The 22,693-nt window shown below is 36.3% G+C and overlaps 3 protein-coding genes and 1 pseudogene across 4 annotated transcripts in view; 3 read left to right on the forward strand and 1 right to left on the reverse strand.

The window, feature by feature from the left end:
• Window positions 1-240: 240 nt before the first annotated feature.
• Window positions 241-22,693, reverse strand: part of LOC120204539 (lectin-domain containing receptor kinase VI.3-like) — a 28,114-nt gene continuing 5,661 nt past the window's right edge. Inside the window, 2 exon segments of the mRNA XM_039204592.1 lie at window positions 241-263; window positions 6,671-6,681. The gene's annotated coding sequence lies outside the window, so the exon portion shown is untranslated.
• Window positions 2,538-5,874, forward strand: LOC120204541 (dnaJ protein ERDJ3A-like). 2 transcript variants are annotated; one of them, XM_039204594.1, is made up of 7 exons: window positions 2,538-2,739; window positions 3,058-3,113; window positions 3,390-3,463; window positions 3,643-4,211; window positions 4,300-4,641; window positions 4,855-5,196; window positions 5,298-5,874. In XM_039204594.1, exons 1-7 carry the CDS (start codon window positions 2,653-2,655, stop codon window positions 5,583-5,585), a joined length of 1,758 nt encoding a protein of 585 aa, XP_039060525.1. In that variant the 5' UTR covers window positions 2,538-2,652; the 3' UTR covers window positions 5,586-5,874. The 2 variants fall into 2 exon arrangements, with proteins under 2 accessions (XP_039060525.1, XP_039060527.1); XM_039204596.1 differs by lacking the exon at window positions 2,538-2,739 and having other exon boundaries at window positions 3,070-3,113; window positions 3,612-4,211.
• Window positions 12,381-14,830, forward strand: LOC120204540 (pyruvate decarboxylase 2-like). The gene is given in 8 exon segments (XM_039204593.1): window positions 12,381-12,526; window positions 12,529-12,950; window positions 13,046-13,091; window positions 13,094-13,208; window positions 13,305-13,955; window positions 14,039-14,156; window positions 14,239-14,427; window positions 14,527-14,830. Coding segments are annotated over 8 exon segments (1,812 nt in total). The 5' UTR covers window positions 12,381-12,426; the 3' UTR covers window positions 14,698-14,830.
• LOC120204641 lies at window positions 17,208-19,742 on the forward strand (annotated as a pseudogene).

Here is a 22,693-nt window from a genome sequence, read left to right on the forward strand (position 1 = left end):
AAAACATAATGATAGGAGACATATCATAAAGGAAAAGAAAGAGAACATAAATGAGTAAAATAAACAAAAATAAATGAATAAAAAAATAAGAAGATGACGTGAATAAAATATAGGAAAATAATGGTAAAAATGATATATACATAATAGATAAATAAATAAGAGCAAGAGAAAAAAATGAAAAATAGATATGAAGAAAACAAAACCATAATAATAATACATACATACATACATACTAATATTAATATTAATAAAATAAATAAAAGGAAAAGAAATTATATATGTTAAATAATACAATATGATATTTAAATAAAATAAATAAATAAATATATATATATATATATAATAATAAATGTATAGATGCATATATAATTAAGTATTAGAAAGAAGAAAAATAAGGAAACAAAATAATAAAATAGATATAATATATATATATATATATATACAATAATAATGGGGTCAATTTGAATCAAAAGTAAAACTCAGGGGCTAATTTAAAAGGAAATTCGGCTAAAATTGATTGGAAGGGGCAAAATTGAATTGTTTAAAAAACAAGGGCGACTGAACATAAATTCACCCCTTTTGTTTCTCAAAACACGCGGGTCACCAGGCATTGAGTCGGGTCGGTGGGCATCCGTGGGTTGAATATATAACTCAATAAACACAAACAATTTCCATTCTTAAAACCACCCCTCCCTTGGATCAAAATCAGAAAACCCAAAACCTCTCGCATGTTCTTGCGTGTTCATCAGGCGGATGAATAAGCCGCCATGCTTTCCAAAACACGGCCACATGCCGCCTCGTCGACCAACGTTGATCGGCGCCGGCCGTCGATCATCTGTGGCAAAAATAAAAAAGTTTTCGTTTTTTTCAAAAGATTTTCACACCCTTATTCCAAAAATGCGATTTTTAAGGAGCGTATATCTGAAGTTAAAGTTCCGAAAACTCCCTTTTGGTCATTGGCTCAAAACGTTTCCCTTTGGGGTTTATTTGAACAAAAATAGTGAGAAAACAAACGCCACACCAACATGCAAGCCAAACAACAACACAAAGGTAAGGTATTTCCCCTTTGTTACCTTCGAAACTTTGCAAAAATGCTTGGATTGCTTCTTGAAGTTGCTCGAAAATTTCTGTTTGTATTTCGTATTTCCAATCGTAGTATTACAAACAAATGGATTACATGTATTTATAACCTTAGATTCGGCTATTTTTAGAGTCCGATTTGGACTAAACTACTCTTATTTTAGCGTTTGATTCCTACTAAAACATTGTCTGCTAATGGGTTTGTTGTCCGTGGCCGAGAATCTCGATTGTTGGAGGCGAGACGTGCGGCGTTGGGGCTTGCTGCGTAAGGATCCCTCAAGAGAACGACACCGTGGAGCAAAGGTTGCTAGGTTCTGGAAACCCTATAAGGGTCTGCTGTAGACCGTTGGATCACACCTTGATCCAATGGTCAAGGTGCTTGGCGGCTGGATGAGAGATTGAGAGATTAGGGTTCATACAACCCTAATCCATACTAGTTTGGGTTGCACATGATGTTGGGTCTGTACAAAGTGTAATAAAACCCAAAATAAATGAAAAATAAACATATATATTTATTATATAATATAGTTTATAAATATATTATATAATATTAATGTTAATGGTCGAAATTCGGTGTCTTCAGTATATATGCAATGTTAATTAATTAAAAAAGTTATGAACAAGTATTATCTTATAATTATTTTAGACTATTGAAAACAATAGAAATATGTTTATTTTCTGAAAATCGTAATTTATAATTTATTTTATTTTTTCTATTTATATATTATGTTTTTATTACCTTTATAATTTTTAAATTTCCCTCTATTTATAATTTTTTTAAATTTAATAAATCTCTCCGGTTTTTTATGATAAAAGGTAAACCACGTATTCAACTAATAAACTATTCTTGTGGTTTCATTTTGGTCATATAACTATTTTTCTTTTCAAAATTATAACTAAACTTATTTTTTGTTTTGTTTGGTTACTTGCCATTAAAAATTTAACAGTGATGTTAATATGTTATCATAATTCAATTTCATGTCATCATTAAAAAATAAAAAGATTATTACATCAATTATTCTATTTATTTTTAACGGGTAACCAAAACAGAATTAAAAATATAAGTTTAATTGTTAATTTTTTTAAAAGTTAATTAAATAACTAAAATAAAATTACAAAAAATATTTGAATGAGTGAATTCATAATTTACACTATAATTATATTTTATGATTATGACATATCATCTTAACAAAAAAGGTTAATATTACATTCAAAATAATTATAACTTAGATATTCAAACAAAAATAAAATTTAAAGGATTAATAGTGAATTAAACCAACATTAATTTACGTGACATAGTGAAATGGAGTGCATACATGTTCGTTCCACCTCTGCGTTCTAAAATTCCATTGGTCAGAGAGCGTGGAAGCTCAAGCAGACGCCACGTGTACCCAGCGGCTTTAAGGGTCAGGACCTCGAACCATCTGGAAGATTTCCAAATCTCCGCGAAACAGAAACTATTTAATTTTGCAACTGTCATCTTTTAACTTGTAACTCTCCCTCTCTGTTTCTTCATATAATCCACATCCCGATTCAAAAATTCCCCAGCAGCGTTTCAGGTTTTTTTCGAAGATGAAAATTCGATGGCCATTGTCTATTGCCTTCTTTTCAACGCTGTTAATTTTACACGGTGAAGCCAAAACTACTGATCCTTACAAGGTAGGGAAAAAGGGATTTCTGCTTTCTATTTGTTTTGTATTCCGTTCTTGCTATAGTTTTTTGCTTAGATTTTCTGGGAGGTTGTAGATTTGTGAATCGGAAGAATCGTCTTCTTGCTATTTTTTTTATTTGCTCTTGATCTTTCTTTTGAGTGCTTTAATGGAAATTCTGAAACCTAATATGCTTTCTTGAAATTCAACGAGGATATCTTTGTAGAGATTTAGAAAGAACTTATTTTATGTTAGAAAGAGCTTCAGCTCATTGATTACATTTACAGGAAAAGTAAAATAGTTTCTAATGAATCTACTTGATCCGCAGGTTCTTGGCGTGGAGAAAAACGCCAGTCAAAGAGAGATTCAAAAGGCTTTCCACAAGTACGTTTTACTTTAAATTTGTTATCTATTATTAATTGTCTTCTAGGTTCTGAATTATTCCTTTATTTTTTTTTTTACCTATGTCTCCAGGATACTGTACATCATTTCAGTGATTAATGTTCCATTTGTGGCATTACCCTTTCGCTGTATTCTTTCATTTCGTCTTTGCTCTTTTTCAATGTAGATTGCTTTTGTCATTTGATACCAGGAATTGTGCTGATTCTTTTGAACATGCATTTATTTGTTTTCATTTTTTTATTAATTGTAATTTATCAGGCTTTCCCTTCAGTACCACCCCGACAAGAACAAAAGTAAAAGCGCACAAGAGAAGTTTGCTGAGATCAACAACGGTAAAATGAACTTCTTACTATTAATCAATCTTGGCCTACATGTTTTCTGAATGATATAGCGTAGATGAAATTTTTTTAAATTTATGAATAAAAGTGGATTTTGTCATTGGACCTTTGAATTTTTGCCACTCCTTTTGTCTGCTATCAGGATATTTGATTCTTCCTTCTTGTTTGATCAGCATATGACATTTTATCGGATGAGCAGAAGAGAAAAAATTATGATATGTATGGTGATGAAAAAGGTGACCCAGGATTTGATGCTGGGCACCCTGGGGATCATGGTGGACATACTTTCTTCACTAGCGGCGGACCTGGACAAAGTGGGTTTACATCAGGACCAGGTGGATGGCAGCACATGGATGGGCAGGGAAGTTCCCAGAGTTTCTCATTTTCCTTCAGTGACCCTGGTGGATCACGCTCTTTTAGCGGCCATGGTGGTGGACCAGGTTCCTTTGGTTTTGATGTTGACGACATTTTCTCAGGCTTCTTTGGGGGTGGTATGAAAGATCAATTTGGCGGTTTCGGAAGTTCAAGCAGGTCTCAATATCAGTCTGGGAGTTCATCTCACTCTCAACCTAGGAGTTCACCTAAGAGCATTAGAGCAATAAATTCTGAGATCTTCAGGAAAGAGATAGCTGACCAAGGGATGACTTGGCTTTTGTTATTTTATACACCTTCATTGCAGGGGAAACAATATTTTGAATCTATCATAGATGAGGTGGCCAGTTTATTACCAGGAGCAATAAAGGTACTGTGGCATTTTTATTTTTTTCACGTAATTTGTATTTGATAGCCAGTGCTTCCATTAACTCACCTTTCTTTTTGTCTCTTGTTAGGTTGGGAACATAAATTGTGAAACTGAGTTGTCTTTATGTAAAGAACTGGCCGCACGTCCAGGGAGAGCTCCAAGGTTGTTTGTTTACTCGTACAAAGGAAGTGAGAAGGGCTCTCTTGAAGAATACAAGGGTGATTTAATGGCTAAGAATGTCAAGTCATTTTGCCAAGATCATTTACCTAGGTTTTCAAAAAGAATAAGCTTAAAGCATTTTGACTTGTCTAATAGTAATGTAGATAAACACCCTAGGGTGATGCTTCTTTCTACCAAAAAGGATACACCGGTAATCTGGCGTGTTCTCAGTGGATTGTATTACAAAAGATTCACTTTCTATGATGCAGAGGTATGATTCCAAGATCTTATTGTTCGGAATTCTTACATGGAAGTACTGATCTTTTAAACCTTATTTGAACTAGAAGCAAATCTAGCCTATTCAATTTTGTGCTTGGGAAAAGATAAGGTGTTGCACAGAGCTAGATACTTCAGAAATTTAGAGAAGTGATTTACTATTTAATTGATTTCTTGCTAAGTCCAGACTCGTTCATTATTTATGTAGGTTCACGATGTTTCTGATCCAGTTGTGAAGAAGTTAGGTGTCAATGAACTTCCTGCTATAATTGGGTGGCTGTCCAATGGAGAGAAGCACATTCTGAAATCTGGTATTTCTGTAAAGGATTTGAAGTCTGCCATCAAAGATCTCAGTTCGATGCTTGATAGTTTCGAGAAGAAGACTAAGAAGGTAGCTAGTGAAAAACAGACGGGTTCCAAGGAGGGACAGTTACCTTTGTTGACAGCATCAAACTTTGATGCTCTTTGTGGGGATAAAACTCCTGTCTGTATTATTGGTGCATTCCGATCGACCAGAGCTAGGGATAAGCTAGAGTCCCTTTTATCCAAGGTGAGATTAATTCCTCCTTTCAAAGAATATACATATAAAGGTGCCAGAGAAATGTTATGATTAATTTAGTTTTCTCACTGTTGAATGATATGTACTTTCAGGTTTCTCAGAAATCCCTATCAAGGAGACAGAATGCGGTATCGGGTTCTAGGGATTCTGTGTCCTATGTCCTCTTAGATGCTACGAAGCAACAATCATTTTTAGGTGCACTCGACAAACCTGGATTTAAATCAATGGATAATTTCCTGGTGGCGTATAAACCTCGGAAGGGGAAGTTTGCTGCATTTACAGGTGAAATGAGCATCGAAGAGGTAGAGAGGTTCGTTAGCGCCGTTCTTAATGGAGATGTACAATTCACCAAGACAAGGCAGAAGCCAGTTCTCAAGTGAACCAGTCGATCATTAAGAATTCAGTTCTGGTTCCCGAACACCATGTACAGTGTGTAAAGATTTCACACCTACACTATGTGAACACACCTTGGCTCCAACATGCCCACCTTGAGTGTGGGGTGTTCTTTCATTATACACAATCTCTGACAAACTTGCATAATGCAAGGGGTGATGACACACACGGGACATTTTTGTCGCATTTCTTGTAGAGTAATATATCATTTAACATGCTATTGTACTTGGGCAATAACAATTTACAATATGGAAAAAGAAAATCAATATTTTACTTTACTCGTAACACTTGACATGGGGAAGGACAACAAGTGATTGTAGTTGTTATATGCACTGTTAAATCAAATCTTTTGAATTGCCTCCTGAATATGTCTCAGAACACTTCTACGTATAAGCTAAAGCAAGAAACTTTACAACTTAAGCTTTCTTGTTTCATCCACCTTACGGTTATTGTGCTGCCTCGCTTTGTACTTGTATATATACCACGTATGGAAATCTTAAATTGGTTAGAAAACAAACAAGTTAATCGAGGAACCATTATAAATTTATAATAAACATATACAGAAGGGTAATCAACTCTAAAAGAGAACGATAGTCGGTTTTCTCTGGGTGCACGTTAGCAGGACTAACGTTTTCTGGGATCTCCGTCGTTGCTCCGGTGGGTTCATCTGGTCTTCTCGATCTTTCTCAGTCTCTCTCCATCGTTCCTGTCTGACTTTTCTTCATGGATTGGAGGAAATTGTTCGTGCACTCGTTAGGGCAAGACTTAGAATTTTTCCCCCTAAATCGCGCGATGGTTCTCCGTTGGTACAACCGCCACTTGAGGTCTTTGAAGAGGGGATTGCAAATTGGAAGCTTTCGTAGTTGGACAGTTTCTTGGGCCTCCTCCTAACTTTACCACTTTGCAAAAAATTGTAGATTTCATGGGGAAGAAAGCTCTCAAAGGCAACAGTGCTCAAATTAGCTTGGCAGGTAACAACATCTACATTTTCTCGTTTAATTCTGAAGCTGAAAGGAATTGAGTGTTAGAAAATGGCCCCTGACATATCTTTAATAAGCCTTTGATCAGTAGGAAATGGGAGCCAAATCTGAAAAAATTAGACTTTGATCTTACTAAAATCCCAGTGTGGATTCATCTTTACAATGTGCCATTAGAACTTTACTCTAGAGCAGGGCTAAGCTATATTGCAAGTGGCATCAGAGTCCCACTATCTATGGACTCTGTTACTGCTTCTAGGAAAAGGTTAGAGTATGCTATGTTATGCATTGAGATTGGTATTGATGATAATATTCCTGAGTATGTGGATGTGCTTCTGAATGATGGAATTGTTACCTCAATTCTTGTTGAGGTACCTTGGCTTCCACCACACTGTAAAAATTGTAGAGTGTTCGGGCATAGTGATAAAAATTGTACCAAACAAAAACATGCAGCTCATTTAACGACTCAAATATGGAAAAAGAAAGTTGTTACTCTAAATAATCCTGTAGTAACTCCAGTAGAAGGAGGAATGGAACTTCTTCAGGAGAGTTTGCAAACAGTAGATAATGGAGCAAAGGAAAAAAATAATTAAAGATGGTTGTTCTGGTTCTGGTACTAACCACGTTGATGTTACGGATACTACTGCTGTCGTTAATTCTGTCTCTAATGATAACATTGATGCTACTGTCACAAATGAATCTACTACTTCTGACCCTCATCTGGACAACGTTAATACTGACCCTGAACCTTCTATTGTTAAGAAGAATAGAGGTAGGCCCCCAAAAGATAAGCCGAAAACAGTTATTGTTGGTTCCACGAACAGGTTTGCAGTTTTATCTGCAGCTGAAGCAAATGTTTCTTCACCTACAGAGGCTCCTTTGAAGAAAAGAGCCGCATCGTCTGGAGTGGCTGCTCTAGTAAATGAACTGAAATCAAAGAAAAAAGGACAGAATGAACAAGGTTAAGCATATTGAAGTGAGTAGTAATGTGGCTGCCACTTCTAATTCATCCCAATGATTATTGGATTTTAGAACATTAAAGGTCTTAATAGTCCTCTAAAATAAGTAAGTGTTCTGAATAGAGCTACCCTTAATAAGATTGATGTTTTGTGCCTCTTAGAAACTAGAGTGAAAGCTAGTAATGCTCTTGCTATTCTTGACACTAAATTTGAGCATTGACATTCTATTACTAACTATGATTTTGCTGACAACGGAAGGATTTGGATCCTTTGGAAAAAAAAGTTTGAACTTTTCTGTTACTCATGTTTCTAGTCAATGTATCTCCATCAAAGGTCAATACCTCAGTACCCCTCTCATTATTACAGCGATCTATGGTAGTAATGATGGAATTCTCAGAAGAAATCTCTGGCAGTCTCTTTCTGATTTGGGCAGATTGTATGGTAACCTCCCTTGGGTTTTGGGTGGAGATTTTAATGTCATCCTTAACTCCAATGAAAGCTCTAACTCTTCTTTTTTAGGGTTGTTTCTCTCTTCCGACATGAAGGGATTCCAAGATGCTCTCTTTGACTTAGATCTTTGTGACCACCCTTTCTTTGGCCCCACATTCACGTGGAGCAACAAATAGCAAGACTCTTACCTTGCTAGGAAGCTCGACAGATTCATTGTCAACCATAAGTGGTTTATCTCCTTTTCTAAATCCCATGTCGAATTTCAAGCTCCGGGAATTTCTGACCACTGTTTGGTTATTACTTGGTTAACTAAAGATACTCATGTTAATCGCCCAAAGCCTTTTAAATTCTTTAACTTCTGGGCTCAACATCCAGAGTTCATGAATGTGGTTAGAGAATCATGAAAATCTTCTTCTCAAGGCAACCCCATGCAGAATCTATTTTTCAAGTTAAAGCTCCTTAAAACTAGATTGAAATATCTTAATCAGCTCTACTATAGTGACATTTCAGCTCATGTAAAACATAAGAAATTGGAGTTGGAAACTCAACAACTTTTATCACTAAGAGCCGAAGATTCCTTCCATAAAGAGCTTCTTTTGCAAAATGAATTGAAAAAATTAGAAGAGGCTGAAAATATTTTCTTAAGGCAAAAGGCTAAAGTTTAATGGCTTAAAGATGGTGACAAGTGTACAAAGTTCTTTCATTCGACAGTTTCTACTAAATCCAAGAGGGAAACAATCAGAGTTCTTATCGATGACAAAGGAAACAGACTCGAAACCTATGATACAATGGCTTCCTAATTGATTGAGTATTTCACAAACTTGATTGGAACTGAAAATCCAGAAATTAAAGTTTGTGACCAGAATTTACTTCAGGAACTTCTTCAGTACTCTATTCCTTCTGATTCTTCCAATGCTCTTACGAAAGATGTAACTAAAGATGAGATTAAGGAAGCGTTTTTTTGGTCAAGGTAATGAAAAAGCTCCAGGACCAGATGGCTACACTTCTTATTTCTTTAAGAGTACATGGCCTATTATTGAAGAAGATGTGGTTGCTGCGATTACTCAATTTTTCAAGGATTCTTATATGTTGCCCGCTTTCAATTCGACCTCTATCACTTTGGTTCCTAAAGTCCATAATCCTTGTAAAGTTAAAGATTTCAGGCCTATCTCCTGTTGTTCAGTAGTTTACAAAGCTGTTACTAAAATCTTGGTTAAAAGACTTACTCCTTTACTCCCTGATATCATCTCTCTCAATCAATTTGCTTTTGTAAAATGAAGGAACATTGTTAATAACACTCTTCTGGCTCAGGAGCTTGTTAAAGGATATGGTAGGAAATCTATCTCTCCTAGGTGCTAATTGAAAATTGACATCCACAAGGCTTTCGACTCTTTGCATTGGGGATTTGTATTGGTTGTTCTTAAAGCTATTGGTCTTCCTACTACTTTCATCAAGTGGGTAGAAGCTTGTTTCACTGGAGCTCATTATTCTATCTCGTTCAATGGAAGTCTCATAGGATATTTCAAATGAGCCAAAGGCTTATGACAAGGTGATTCAATCTCACCTTTACTGTTCGTCCTATCAATGAACGTCTTATCACAAATCCTCAACAAGGCTGCTCTTCGAGGTATTTTTGGCTTTCATCCTAGATGCAAAAAATTTGGTTTAACTCACCTCACTTTTGTCGATGATCTGCTTATTTTTTGTAAAGCGAATGTTGAATATGTTGTGGGAATTATTAGTGTTTTGGAACACTTTTATGTCATTTATGGCCTTAAAATCAATGCGCAGAAATGTGAATTCTACACTGCTGGAATATCATCTAGGCAAATTGATGAAATCAAGCGAATTACAGGGTTCAATCAAGGTTATCTACCTGTTAGATACCTGGGAGTTCCTCTAGTTATTAGGAAACTCTCGGACAAGGACTATATTGATCTTATTGATAATATCAGGGATCGTCTTCATCAATGGTCATGAAAACACTTGAGCTACGCTGGTAGATTAGAGCTTATAAAAACTGTTCTGTTAAGCATCACAAATTTTTGGTGTAGGCAGTTAATCCTACCCCAATCTATTCTAAACAGAATTGAGCAGCTATGTTCACGTTTCTTTTGGAAAGGTTCGGACAAGGCAGCTCTGGGTGCTAGAGTGAGCTGGAGAAAACTATGTCTTCTTAAATCAAAAGGGGATTTAGGACTTAAAGACAAAATCATGGAACAAGGCTTGTATGATGCATTTAATTCGGAAGGTGCTAGTGGGTGAAGGTTCTTTATGGATAGCCTGGATTAATAGTTATATTATTAAAAATTCTGATTTCTGGGACATGGAAATTGGTCTTAATATGAGCTGGAGCTTCTGAAGCTTGCTTAAAATGAGGCATCAAGCTTCGACTATTCTGTCCATGGGAGCTACTACTATAAAGGATATTTGGCTTCAAATCAGAAACAGGGAGGAGAAAATAAAATGACACAAGTTAATATGGTTGCCACTCTATATCCCAAAATTTAGCATTATTACTTGGATGGCTTTGTTAAATAGACTTCCAACTAAAGATAGATTGCTTGGAATGGGATTTGAAATTGATAATACATGTGCTTTGCAATGTCTCTTTGGAATCTAGGGATCACTTATTTCTTCATTGTCCTTTGTCTAGCTCACTATGGGATGCGATTTTGCACCTAAATGGCATTCGAAGAAGACCATGCTCTTGGGAAGAACACATATCTTGGACATGTGCTACATGGAAAGGTAAATCCCTACTAGATACTATCTTGAAGCTTGTTTGGACATCTTATACTATATGGGAAGAGAGGAACAAAAGATTATTTACAAGTTGCTGAAGATCTTTTGAAGCTATGTTCAACGCCATTAAAGATACCATTTCAATCAAATTACGGGGTAGAAACATCAATAGGATTGATAGTGTCAATATCACACTTTGTAATAAATGGGGTATTGCTTATTGAAGTTGTTTTGCTGTAATTTTGATTGTAAGTTTTGGATACTCTTGTAAGTACCCACTGTTCTTTTGCAGTAGATCTCTGCTCTTGGATAATAAAAATGAATTTACAAAAAAAAAAAAAAAAAACTCTAAAAGAAAACCAATCGGCATGGTTTGTGATTCAAGGCCAGTCCCTTTGGTATTGGATGCTCCGCGTTCCCCAATCAATCAACGCATGTGCTCCTGCTTCTCTTTGAGACAGATTTCGCCGCCTGGAAGCGGCCGCGTGTATTGCATCCACCGCCAACTCTCTTTTTCTGTGGACTCTGAAGTCATTATAAATAAATAAATAAATACGATTCTCCTTTTTCATACAACTTTAAAAAGTAGTCCCTTATGACCATGAGTCCACATGGTGGTCTAATTCTGTCATGACCTGGAGACTGAATATTCTGCTTTGAAACAGAACGAGGAATCCCAGCAACTCCTTTGGTTTGTAAAACCAGTGGGATCGTCAAATTAAAACAGAAAAACGGGTCTTGCTCATTGTTTTGTTTTGGGGGTGTGCGTGTGCCAGTGACCACGAACCACGCGGCTCGTGGGCAGAAATTGCAAACAAGTGGTAAAGGCCAAAAAAACCGTACACCTCAACACATAGACGCCCCCTTTTGTTTACCAACTTTTCTAACATCGCACAAATTATTCGATTTTAATAGTTAAAGAATTATTTTTTTAAAGTTTCGTAGTCGAACATTATATATATAATTATTTGAATATTTAATATTAAATAATTAAAATCTTTAAATAAATAATATATATATTCACCCGAAAACTTTTCTAACAGTAAACATTATTCATATTCACTCTACATACTAACTCTACTTTTTAATAATTATAGTACCTTGTCTCTTGTGAATACTTGCTATTTTTAAATAAATAGTTCTAAAAAGATCTAAATGTTAAAAAATTCTTTGCTAAAAAAATCTCTAGGAATTACATTTATCTTCTGCCCTTGTCCATTCTAAATGTTAAATATAGTTTTGGTAATTTTTATAGCTTGATAACCAAGAAATTTTATTAATCAATAATTATTGAAAACTCAATTCATTAATAAACTTGATTAATAAGTCATAATTAACGGATGAGATTATATTAGAATCCCAGTAAATCTTGTGAATTAAGATATCTGTAGAAACAGTACAATTAATTTTCACCCACTCACTCGCATACATGAGTGGTAATGTTACCATAAAAAGTTAAGTTATTACATAAAAAATTAAATTAAAATAATAAGTAAATGGAATCCGATCCATAGAAACTCGAAACCAATTCCTCGGCCGGTCTCGTGAAAAAACCGCCCCCGGTATTATTTTCCACTCTCTCAAATCCTCGTATAAATTCCATTTCAACCACCATTATTTTCCATTCCACAAACAAACAATTTCCCAATTACTTTGAAAGCCGAATCATCAAACGTTGTTTTTCCTCATCTTTGGAAATGGATACCAAGATCGGATCACTCGACATTTGCAAGCCTTGTTCCAACGACATTTGCAGACCAACCAACGGCACCGTTTCGACCATCCAAAGCTCCGTTCCACTACCGTCGTCCACGGCGCTGAAGCCACTCTGGGCCGTCACTTAGCTAGGCGTCTCGTTCAGGTCGGAGTCAGCGATGTTTTCTCCGTTCCCGGGGACTTCAACTTGACTTTGCTTGACCACTTGATAGCCGAGCCCGGGCTTAACTTAATCGGCTGCTGTAACGAACTCAACGCTGGGTACGCCGCTGACGGTTACTCTAGATCGCGTGGCGTCGGCGCTTGCGTTGTGACGTTCACCGTTGGCGGACTCAGCGTCTTGAACGCCATCGCCGGTGCTTACAGTGAGAATCTACCTCTTATTTGCATCGTCGGTGGACCCAATTCCAATGACTATGGAACTAACCGGATTCTTCACCATACTATTGGCTTGCCTGATTTTAGCCAAGAGCTTAGATGTTTCCAGACTGTTACTTGCTATCAGGTACTCTTCTTTCTTCTTCCATTCCCCTGTTTTTATAACATTTTTGTTTTAGTTTGATCATAAACATGGAGTCTTTGTTGTTTGTTTTTTACTAGGCCGTGGTGAATAACTTGGAGGATGCTCATGAAATGATCGACACAGCTATTCAACCGCTTTGAAAGAAAGCAAGCCTGTTTATATCAGCATTGGCTGTAATTTGCCTGCAATTCCTCACCCCACTTTTAGCCGCGATCCTGTTCCGTTTTCACTCTCTCCAAGGTGAAACTTCATTTTTATCCCTTCCCTTTTCAAGTTCAAGATTGTTTAGTGATTAGTTTTCACGTAGATTAATTTTATTTTTCGTAATGGGTGTAGATTAAGTAATAAGATGGGATTAGAGGCGGCGGTGGAGGCGGCTGCGGAGTTCTTGAACAAGGCGGTGAAACCGGTCATAGTAGGTGGACCTAAGCTACGTGTTGCAAAGGCATGTAAGGCTTTTGCTGAATTGGCTGATGCTAGTGGTTACGCCATGGCGGTGATGCCATCGGCTAAAGGGCTTGTTCCCGAGCAACATCCTCATTTCATCGGGACATATTGGGGTGCTGTTAGTACTGCATTTTGTGCCGAGATCGTCGAATCCGCAGATGCTTACTTGTTTGCCGGACCTATTTACAACGATTACAGCTCCGTCGGGTACTCTTTGCTTCTTAAGAAAGAGAAGGCAATCATTGTGCAACCTGAGAGGGTAGTGATCGGTAACGGACCAGCATTCGGGTGTGTTTTGATGAAAGATTTCCTTAGAGCACTTGCTAAGAGGCTTAACCACAATAATACTGCCTATGAGAATTACCATAGGATCTTTGTCCCAGACGGGCATCCTTTGAAATCAGCACCTAAAGAGCCTTTGAGGGTCAATGTTCTGTTCCAACATATACAGAAGATGATTTCTAGTGAAACTGCAGTCATTGCTGAAACTGGGGATTCCTGGTTTAATTGCCAGAAGCTGAAGTTGCCTACTGGTTGTGGGTGAGTATCAGTCATAATATGAATGAAAACCCAAAATTTGGTTTCTGGATTCGATGTTGAATTCAATTTTTTTTTTTTTGCAGGTATGAATTCCAAATGCAGTATGGATCGATCGGGTGGTCCGTTGGTGCCACTCTTGGATATGCACAAGCTGTTCCGGAGAAACGCGTCATCGCTTGCATCGGTGATGGTAGTTTCCAGGTACGTACAGTCATTTTTTTGCCAGTAGTTTAAGATAGAAAACAACCAAAGTAACCATGAATTGATTCACCCATATTTTTAGGTGACCGCACAAGATGTGTCCACAATGCTGCGTTGTGGACAGAAGACCATCATCTTCCTCATCAACAATGGTGGCTACACCATTGAAGTTGAGATTCATGATGGACCATACAATGTGATCAAGAACTGGAACTACACTGCCTTGGTTGATGCTATTCATAATGGTGAAGGCAAGTGCTGGACAGCCAAGGTGAGATCAAAATCCGAACTTCTCGTACATTGCTCCAATGAATCAAATCAAATCAGAAAAGCTCCCTGATATAATACTAAAAATCTGTTGTTGTTTCAGGTATTCTGCGAGGAAGAGCTGATCGGAGCAATCGAGACAGCAACAGGAGCCAAGAAGGACTGCTTATGCTTCATTGAGGTTATAGTTCACAAGGATGATACAAGCAAAGAACTGCTGGAGTGGGGCTCTAGGGTCTCTGCTGCCAATAGCCGTCCCCCAAATCCTCAGTAAATTCATGAGAATTTCTCGTATGAATTTCTCGTATGGATTATGAATTCAAATCTGTTTTTTTTTTTTTTTTTGCAACATTTTGCATAATTTGAGGAGTGCTTGCTGATATTTGTGTACATTCACTTTCAATATCCTTCCTGGTAATGAATGTATTCGTCTTTTGGTAATAATTTTCCAATGCATGGGGTTCAAAATTTTAATATTTTATTTAAAAAAATTGTAGGTATGTAAATTTTCTTTTTTTTATTCCTATTCCTATTTTTTTCAATGATTACGAAGCATTATTATATAGTGACATGTCAACATCAATGTTAAGTTTTAACGACGGGATATCAAAATAAAACTTAAATTAAATGTTAGGAATGATTTTGAAAAAAATAAAATTTAAGTATCAAAATAGAATAAAAGTAATAGGTTAGATACTAACGTGTAATTTATCTTTTTGAATATGTTCAAACTAGTTGGATTTTGCCACATTCACCCATTTTCCATTTCTTTGAGTGAAGATGATCAAAAGTGTTAGTGAGAGTAAAATTAAATGTACGATTTTATGTTAAATAAATTTATATAATTTTAGAATGATAAAATTAAATTATTAATAAAAAAAATTAAATTAAATTATCTCACTAACCCTTTCGATCGATCTGAAGGTGAGCATGTTGCAACCTCTATAGTCATCATCAAGGCAATTTGGGCTACAAGGACATTGTGCACCTTGGAACCTAACCAAAATGCAATACTACAAAGGTTAAAAAGAAAATGTTGCCATATAGAACGTGACTTTGAAAGTCCATTGGGTCACTGGGAAGTGGACTTTGTTTCTCGGCCACCCCAACCCAAGCCCTCCATTTCTTAGGGAACCAGAAAATTATTAAGATGAGAAAGAAAAATAAAGCTTTTAATTCGCACAGAGATTCCTTGAATCCAACACTAAAATTCTATAAACTTGAATTGTCCAAAGCTTTCTCCCTCCAATATCTTGAACTGAACTTAATCGATTATTTGAATCAAACACAAACCCAAAAAGTTTAATCGTCTAGAGCATTGCTCCCATTTCTTGAGCAAAACCTAATCGATTTGTTTTTCATTTGAAAGATTCATCCCCAAACAATTTTATTTGGGGAAAAAACCCCCAAAATCAAAACTCGTTTTGTTAAAATTCCTTTAATCGAATCAGATTCTTCAATCCCTAAATTGATAAATCTTTCATGATTTCACTTTCATTCAAAGAAGTTGGAACATATGTTTCGTAAACTGATTTGGCAATATACTCCCTGCGCATCAAAATAAAGCATGAATTCTAGCCGCTTACGCGCTTCTTTTCCATGCATATTTTACTCATCAACATGTTCATTACTTGTTGCTTCTATCGAAACCTTCAGAATAACTCCTATGATCAATGATTCTGAAGGTTCATGTCCTTTTCAAAAATAATCTTTGATATGATTTCTAATATCAAAATCAAATCCATTGTTAGACGATGTATTAATTCAGCTTGCTAGCTTACGAGTATCTATAACCCTATACCTGACATCAACATTAAAATAGATATAAAACCCATAATTGAGAGAGAATTCTTCTCCATACTCTTTTTTCATATGAGCCACAACCGTCTTCAACACATCACTAAAATCAAAAAAGAAATAACAGTCACCATAATCTAAATATTACCATCAGCAATACCATGGGCAGAGCAGATCATCAACAGAAAGCAAGTCTTCAACATTTCTCACGGGAAAAGAAAAGGGTGGCACAAAGCAGATAATGTGAATGGAAAAAGAAACTATAACAACATTAATTAATAATTACGCTAACATTATTTTCTACCCTCACTACAGTACCAGAGAGAATGGATAGAAACCAAACCAACCAAACAAAACATATTAAAAAAATTTAAAAATCCATTTTTTTATGCTAATAAACTAGAATCTTGAATTCCATTCCTAATGACAGGAGTAAGTCCACACATCAATCACATGGAAATTTTCCTTTTCATTTGACTTTTGATCTGTTTTTTTATGACAAAGGAGCCCTCCAATAACATCCTTCCACACCAACAAATCTCGCCTACACAATTCATATTCAGAGAGGAATATGAAATGTGATATTTAAAAATGAATTTATAAAATTTTAAAGAATAAAAATAAATTATTAATATAAATAAAATAATATCAACATTATACTGTAATTTAAAGGTTTTAAAAGGGTAACTATTCGTCAATCTCCTCGGTTCATCTCTATTTATCATAAATGGTTGGTTGGTTCGATTTCATTAACATGAGGGACCATCGACCCACAATCAATCAGGTCTTCCCTTCGATATTTCCAAATGTGACCTAAAACTTCAAAAACAAGATGCTACCGTCGTCAATCTCTCCACCAGAAAAGTCCGACTCTTGACAAATAAATACTAAACAATAGCCGACAACACTAGCAAACAACGCGTTCTATCAACTACACACAAAAACACACGGTTTACCTTTGACCTGTCTTGCTTTGGCCTCTGCCCTCCGCTTCAATTCTTCCGTTCTTCATTTTTGTTGCTTTCCACTAAAAAGGTGTCTTCTTCATATTAGTTGTATGGATATCCCTCCTAACTGTTACAAATGAGGATTTCACCATTTTCATGGACTTTCTTTAATTCATTTCTAGTAGCGGCTTTCTTTAGCATCAATATAGTTTGGTTTCCGGCGAGTGTCGAAGCGATCAGGGACGGTTTTGCTCGAGTGGAAAACCAGCTTCAATTCTAATTCTACTTCATCGGGAAAGTTGGCGAAGTGGGATCAAACTACGGATTGCTGTTCCTGGGATGGTGTAAAATGTGATGCTGGTGGTTTGGTCATCGGTCTTGATTTGAGAAATCAATCAATTGCCGGGGTAATGAACGCTTCGAGTTCTATCTTCCGTTTAGAGCATCTTCAGAGACTGAATTTGGCTTACAACAGGCTCATGCTTGCTTTTCCTACTGCGTTTGACAAGTTGGAGAATCTGAGTTACCTTAATTTGTCAAATGGCTTCACGGGGCAAATTCCCGCTGAGATTTCACGCATGACAAAGTTGGTTAGTCTCGATTTATCTGTAAGTTCACTTCTTGGAGGAACATTGAAACTTGGGAACCCGAACCTACAGGTGCTTGTTCGAAATCTCACAAAACTAAAATTCCTTCATCTTGATGGGGTTGAATATTACAGCAAGGGGAAATGAGTGGTGCCAGGCCGTATCATCGCTGACCGATCTGCAAGTGTTGAGCATGTCCAACTGTCATCTGTCAGGTCCTATAGATTCTTCACTATCCAACCTTCGATCCCTCTCGGTAATTCGACTCGACAACAACAATTTGTCTGCTTCGGTTCCGCAATTCTTTGCAGCATTCCCAAATTTGACATCCCTTCGTCTTAGTACCGCTGGTTTGAGTGGAAGATTCCCAGAAGAAGTTCTTCGGATGCCTACACTGCAGATACTTGACTTATCGAATAACGGGTTACTCGAAGGCTCGTTTCATGATTTTCCTCTGAATGTTTCTATTCAGACATTGATACTTAGTGGCACAAAGTTTGGGGGGCAACTACCAGAATCTATTGGTAACCTTGGGCAATTGAGAAGAATAGAGCTTGCAAGTTGCAATTTCAGTGGAACAATACCGAAATCAGTGAGGAACCTTACCCAACTTGTCTATTTGGATTTTCTATCAACAAATTTTCTGGTCCAATGCCATCTTTCACATCGTCAAAAAATCTTACACAGCTAAACCTTGCTTCTAATCATTAAACGGCTCAATTCATTCCACAGACTGGTCAGTCCTTTCTAATCTAGTAAGTATTGACTTACGAAAAACACTTTAAGTGGAACCATTCCACCTAGTTTGTTTGGGATTCCATCACTGCAGAAAATGTTTCTTTCCCAAACCAATTCAATGGCAGCCTAGGTGACGTCCATGGTAAGACTACTTTTCTGCTCGATACCCTTGATCTAAGTAGTAACAAGTTACAAGGACGATTTCCAATGTTTGTTTTTGAGCTTCAAGGTCTTAAGATCCTAACATTGTCTTCGAACAATTTCAGTGGGTTCATACAATGGACTGACATTCAAAAGTTGAGGAATCTTTCCAATCTTGATCTGTCGTATAACAATTTGTTCATTGATGCAACTTCTACTGATTCTGCCTTGTCTTCCTTTCCCAACATAACACATTGAAGTTGGCTTCCTGCAACATGAAAACAATTCCCTGGTTTCTTGAAAACTCAACTCCGGTTAATCCATTTAGACCTGTCGGAAAACCAGATTTCAGGGGAAATACCCAATTGGGTTGGGAATTTAAAAGCCTTGCTTACTTAATCTTTCTCGGAATTCCCTTACAAAATTTGAAGGACCATTGCAGAAAATTACATCTTCACTAATTGTTATCGACCTTCATGGCAATCAGCTCCAAGGGAAAATAGACCATCTTCCACCATATGCCACCTATCTGGATTACTCAAGAACAATTTCAGCTCTATTTTACCACCTGATATTGGTGACTTCCTCCAGTTTGCCTATTTCTCTCCCTCTCAGGTAATAACTTAACGGGAGGTATCCCAAGGTCGATATGCAACGGTTCATATCTTAAAGTACTTGATCTGTCTAATAATTCCCTGAGCGGTCAAATTCCTGAATGCCTGATTCAGATGAATGTGCCTGTTGGAGTATTGAATCTAAGGCAAAACAATCTTAGTGGCAATATCTCTGACACATTTCCAGCAAACTGCAGATTACAAACTCTAGATCTCAATGGGAACTTACTGCAAGGAAAGGTTCCAAAATCCTTGGTCAACTGCAAAAATGCTGGAGGTTCTAAACCTTGGCCACAATCAGATCAATGCACATTCCCGTGCCATTTGAAGAATATAACCGGCATGCGTGTCCTTGTTTTACGAGCCAACAAGTTTAATGGGAACATGCACTGTGCAGATAAGAGCCGCTGGCCTATGCTTCAGATTGTTGATTTATCTTCAAACAGTTTCAGAGGTAGACTGCATGAACATGCTTGTCGACGTGGAAGGCTATGACTGCTACTGAAGATGAAACTCTATCAGACCATCTCCGTGTTGATTTTCTACAGCTAAATCTTTATTATCAGGATGCAATAACAATTACCATGAAAGGTTTAGAGTTGGAACTGCAGAAGATCCTAACTGTGTTTACCTCCATTGACATTTCATGCAACAACTTCGAAGGCCCGATACCAGAAGTGATTGGAACATTCAACGCACTTTATGTCCTTAACTTTCACATAATGCTTTCACAGGGTCGATCCCACTTTTTGGAAACCTATCTCAGCTGGAGTCTTTAGACCTCTCAGGTACTATTTAAATGGTGAGATCCCTGTCCAGCTAGCAAAGCTCAACTTTCTTTCATTTCTTAACGTCTCCAACAATAAGTTAGTGGGACGGATCCCAACAGGCACCCAGATTCAATCGTTTTCAGAAGCTTCATTTGAGAAGAATCCAGGATTGTGTGGGCCTCCTCTAACTACAGACTGTTCGAATGAACCTTCACCAGCACCCCATACAGCACAAGAAGCAGATGAATTCGATTGGCAATTCATATTCATTGGAGTGGGGTTTGGTGTTGGAGCAGCTCTATTTGTTGCACCCTTGATATTTTGGAAGCCAGCAAGTAAATGTGTGGATGATAATATCGACAAGTTCCTTGGAGTAATGCTTCCAAAGGTGGGTTGGACTTACACGTGTCCAGATGACAGGAAGGTCGATACGGATGAAAATCTTGAAGAAAACTCAGAAAATGACGAAGAAGATAAAGAGAGCGAGGAGAAGATCGAAGAATTTCGCGGGAGATATTGTGTCTTTTGTTCCAAACTTGACATAACCAGGAAGAAGGCAATTCATGAACTAAGTTGTACCTGTCATGATTCCTCAACTTTAATCTCTTCTCCCTTTCTCCTTAGCCTCCTTTTCTTTTATTTGTATATAGATGAGAAATGAACATGTAATTTCCGAAACTCAGTAAACAATATAATGAAACGAACGATTTACTCTCAATAACTCAATCAAAAACTCACTTTCTCTATGTGCATGTTGCTTGACTTCCCTCACAAACAACTACACCATATGACATGTACAATAATTTTCGTTCAGGAATTTCGTCGAACACGTCATTACTCATAAATGATACAAATTATCCATGAAACTTAAGAACAATAAGACGGAAATTTCAAAAATCAATTGTAGACACTCATTTTCGCTTGAAGTTATTTTGATTTCTTTTTATTTTATATATATATATATATATATAGTCTTTTTTCTCAAAACATTTTTGACAAAGTATAATATATAATTTTTAGAAAACGGTTTTTCGAAAATATATATTCTATAATTTTGAAAATATTTTTAAAAACTATATAATATATAGTTTCGAAAATATTTATATATTATATAATTTTTAAAAGTCATTTTGAAAAATATATATAATATATAGTTTTTAAAATATTTTAAAAATTATATATAGTATATAATTTGAAAACATTTTGAAAATTATAATATATAGTTTTGAAAATATTTTTGAAAACATTTATATATTATATAAGACATTTTGAAAATATATATAATATATATATTTTTTTAAATATTTTTGAAGTTATATATATTGTATATTTTTAAAAAAATGTTTCTCAAAATACGTATAATATATAATTTTTTAAAAAAAAAACATTTTGAAAAGTTATATATTATATGTTTTTGAAAACTTTTTATATATATTATTATTATTATTTTATTTCCTATTTATTTATTTTTTTCTTTTTTTCTTTTCTGTCCAGGGTCCATCGTTTTGGTCCAGCAAAGGTCCAGTCTGGTTTGGGCCTGACCCAGCCCGTACAGGTTTAGGGTTTCAGAAACCCTAAAGTGACATCAAGTTAACAAGTCAAGCGTCAGTCAAACGCCGAAACGGCCGGCCGATTATCCCGGGACTGACCCATCTCGGGATGGTCGGTATCACGAACGGCACGCACGGGAATAGTGGAACCACCACAGCACTCATTTCGGGAGTCAAGCGACCAACACCGGGGCTATAAAAACCCCGGTGAGGCCAACAAGGGGGGGACGTCTACACCGAACGAGAACGAAACAGAGCCATTTATTTTAATCATTTTTTCCCTTTTGTTTTTTCCATTTATTTATTCATTTTTTCTTTGATTTATCATTCTGGTATTATATTTATTTACTTATTATTATTTCTCTTTTGTTCTGTTCTTGGAATTACTCAATATTTATTTACTAGTTTTTTTCCTCTAACATTTTTGCCTTTTTTAAAAAAAAAATCAATCAATCAAAGGTAAGCAATTCGAACCGAATATTTAAATTTCAATTTAAATTTTCAATCTTCGTAATTAAAGACAACCGAAAAATTAATTGGTACCGAAAGGGCGGTACAAGGGTGCTAATCCTTCCTTGACCGTAACCGACTCCCGAACCTGACACGTTTTTGCAAAACGCAAATCAGGTAAGACGGTGTCCAACCCACCTAAATTCGTTTTAAATAATCGGTGGCGACTCCAAATCCATTTTCTTAAGTCGAAGCCTAATTACCCGAAAGACGGTCGCGACACCAGTACCTGAGTATATTATCTATGCCTTGAATCAGTCTATGCAACTAAAAGACAGCGTCCTCTTTCCTTTCCCTTCCCTTCTTTTCTACACCATTCCCCGCCAAAATAAAAAAACGTTCCTCTGTTTCTTGATCGACCTTCTTCTGCTTGGTTTTAGTCATTAAGGCTCTGTCGGGCTTCTTCATGTAACTTTCGAATCCATTTATTAGAATTCTCTCCGATTAAAGCCCATGGCTCCATTAACTTTACTAATAACTTTATCAGCTTATAAATTCAAGTAACATTATTTTAAAAAGAGTTAATTATAAATTTACTCACTAAACTTTACTTTTTCTCTTATTTCACTCACTATATTTTTAATATATTCAATTTACTAACTAAATTTCATACATT

Source organism: Hibiscus syriacus, unplaced genomic scaffold (assembly GCF_006381635.1).
Source record: "Hibiscus syriacus cultivar Baekdansim isolate YM2019G1 unplaced genomic scaffold, ASM638163v2 tig00011079_pilon, whole genome shotgun sequence".
NCBI lineage: Eukaryota > Viridiplantae > Streptophyta > Magnoliopsida > Malvales > Malvaceae > Hibiscus > Hibiscus syriacus.

Coding starts and splice junctions, on each gene's coding strand:
- LOC120204541 (XM_039204594.1), top strand. CDS start 2,653: ATGAAAATTCGATGGCCATTGTCTATTGCCTTCTTTTCAACGCTGTTA. Junction 4,642..4,854: donor TCACTTTCTATGATGCAGAG/GTATGATTCCAA, acceptor TTATTTATGTAG/GTTCACGATGTTTCTGATCC. Junction 5,197..5,297: donor TAGAGTCCCTTTTATCCAAG/GTGAGATTAATT, acceptor ATGTACTTTCAG/GTTTCTCAGAAATCCCTATC.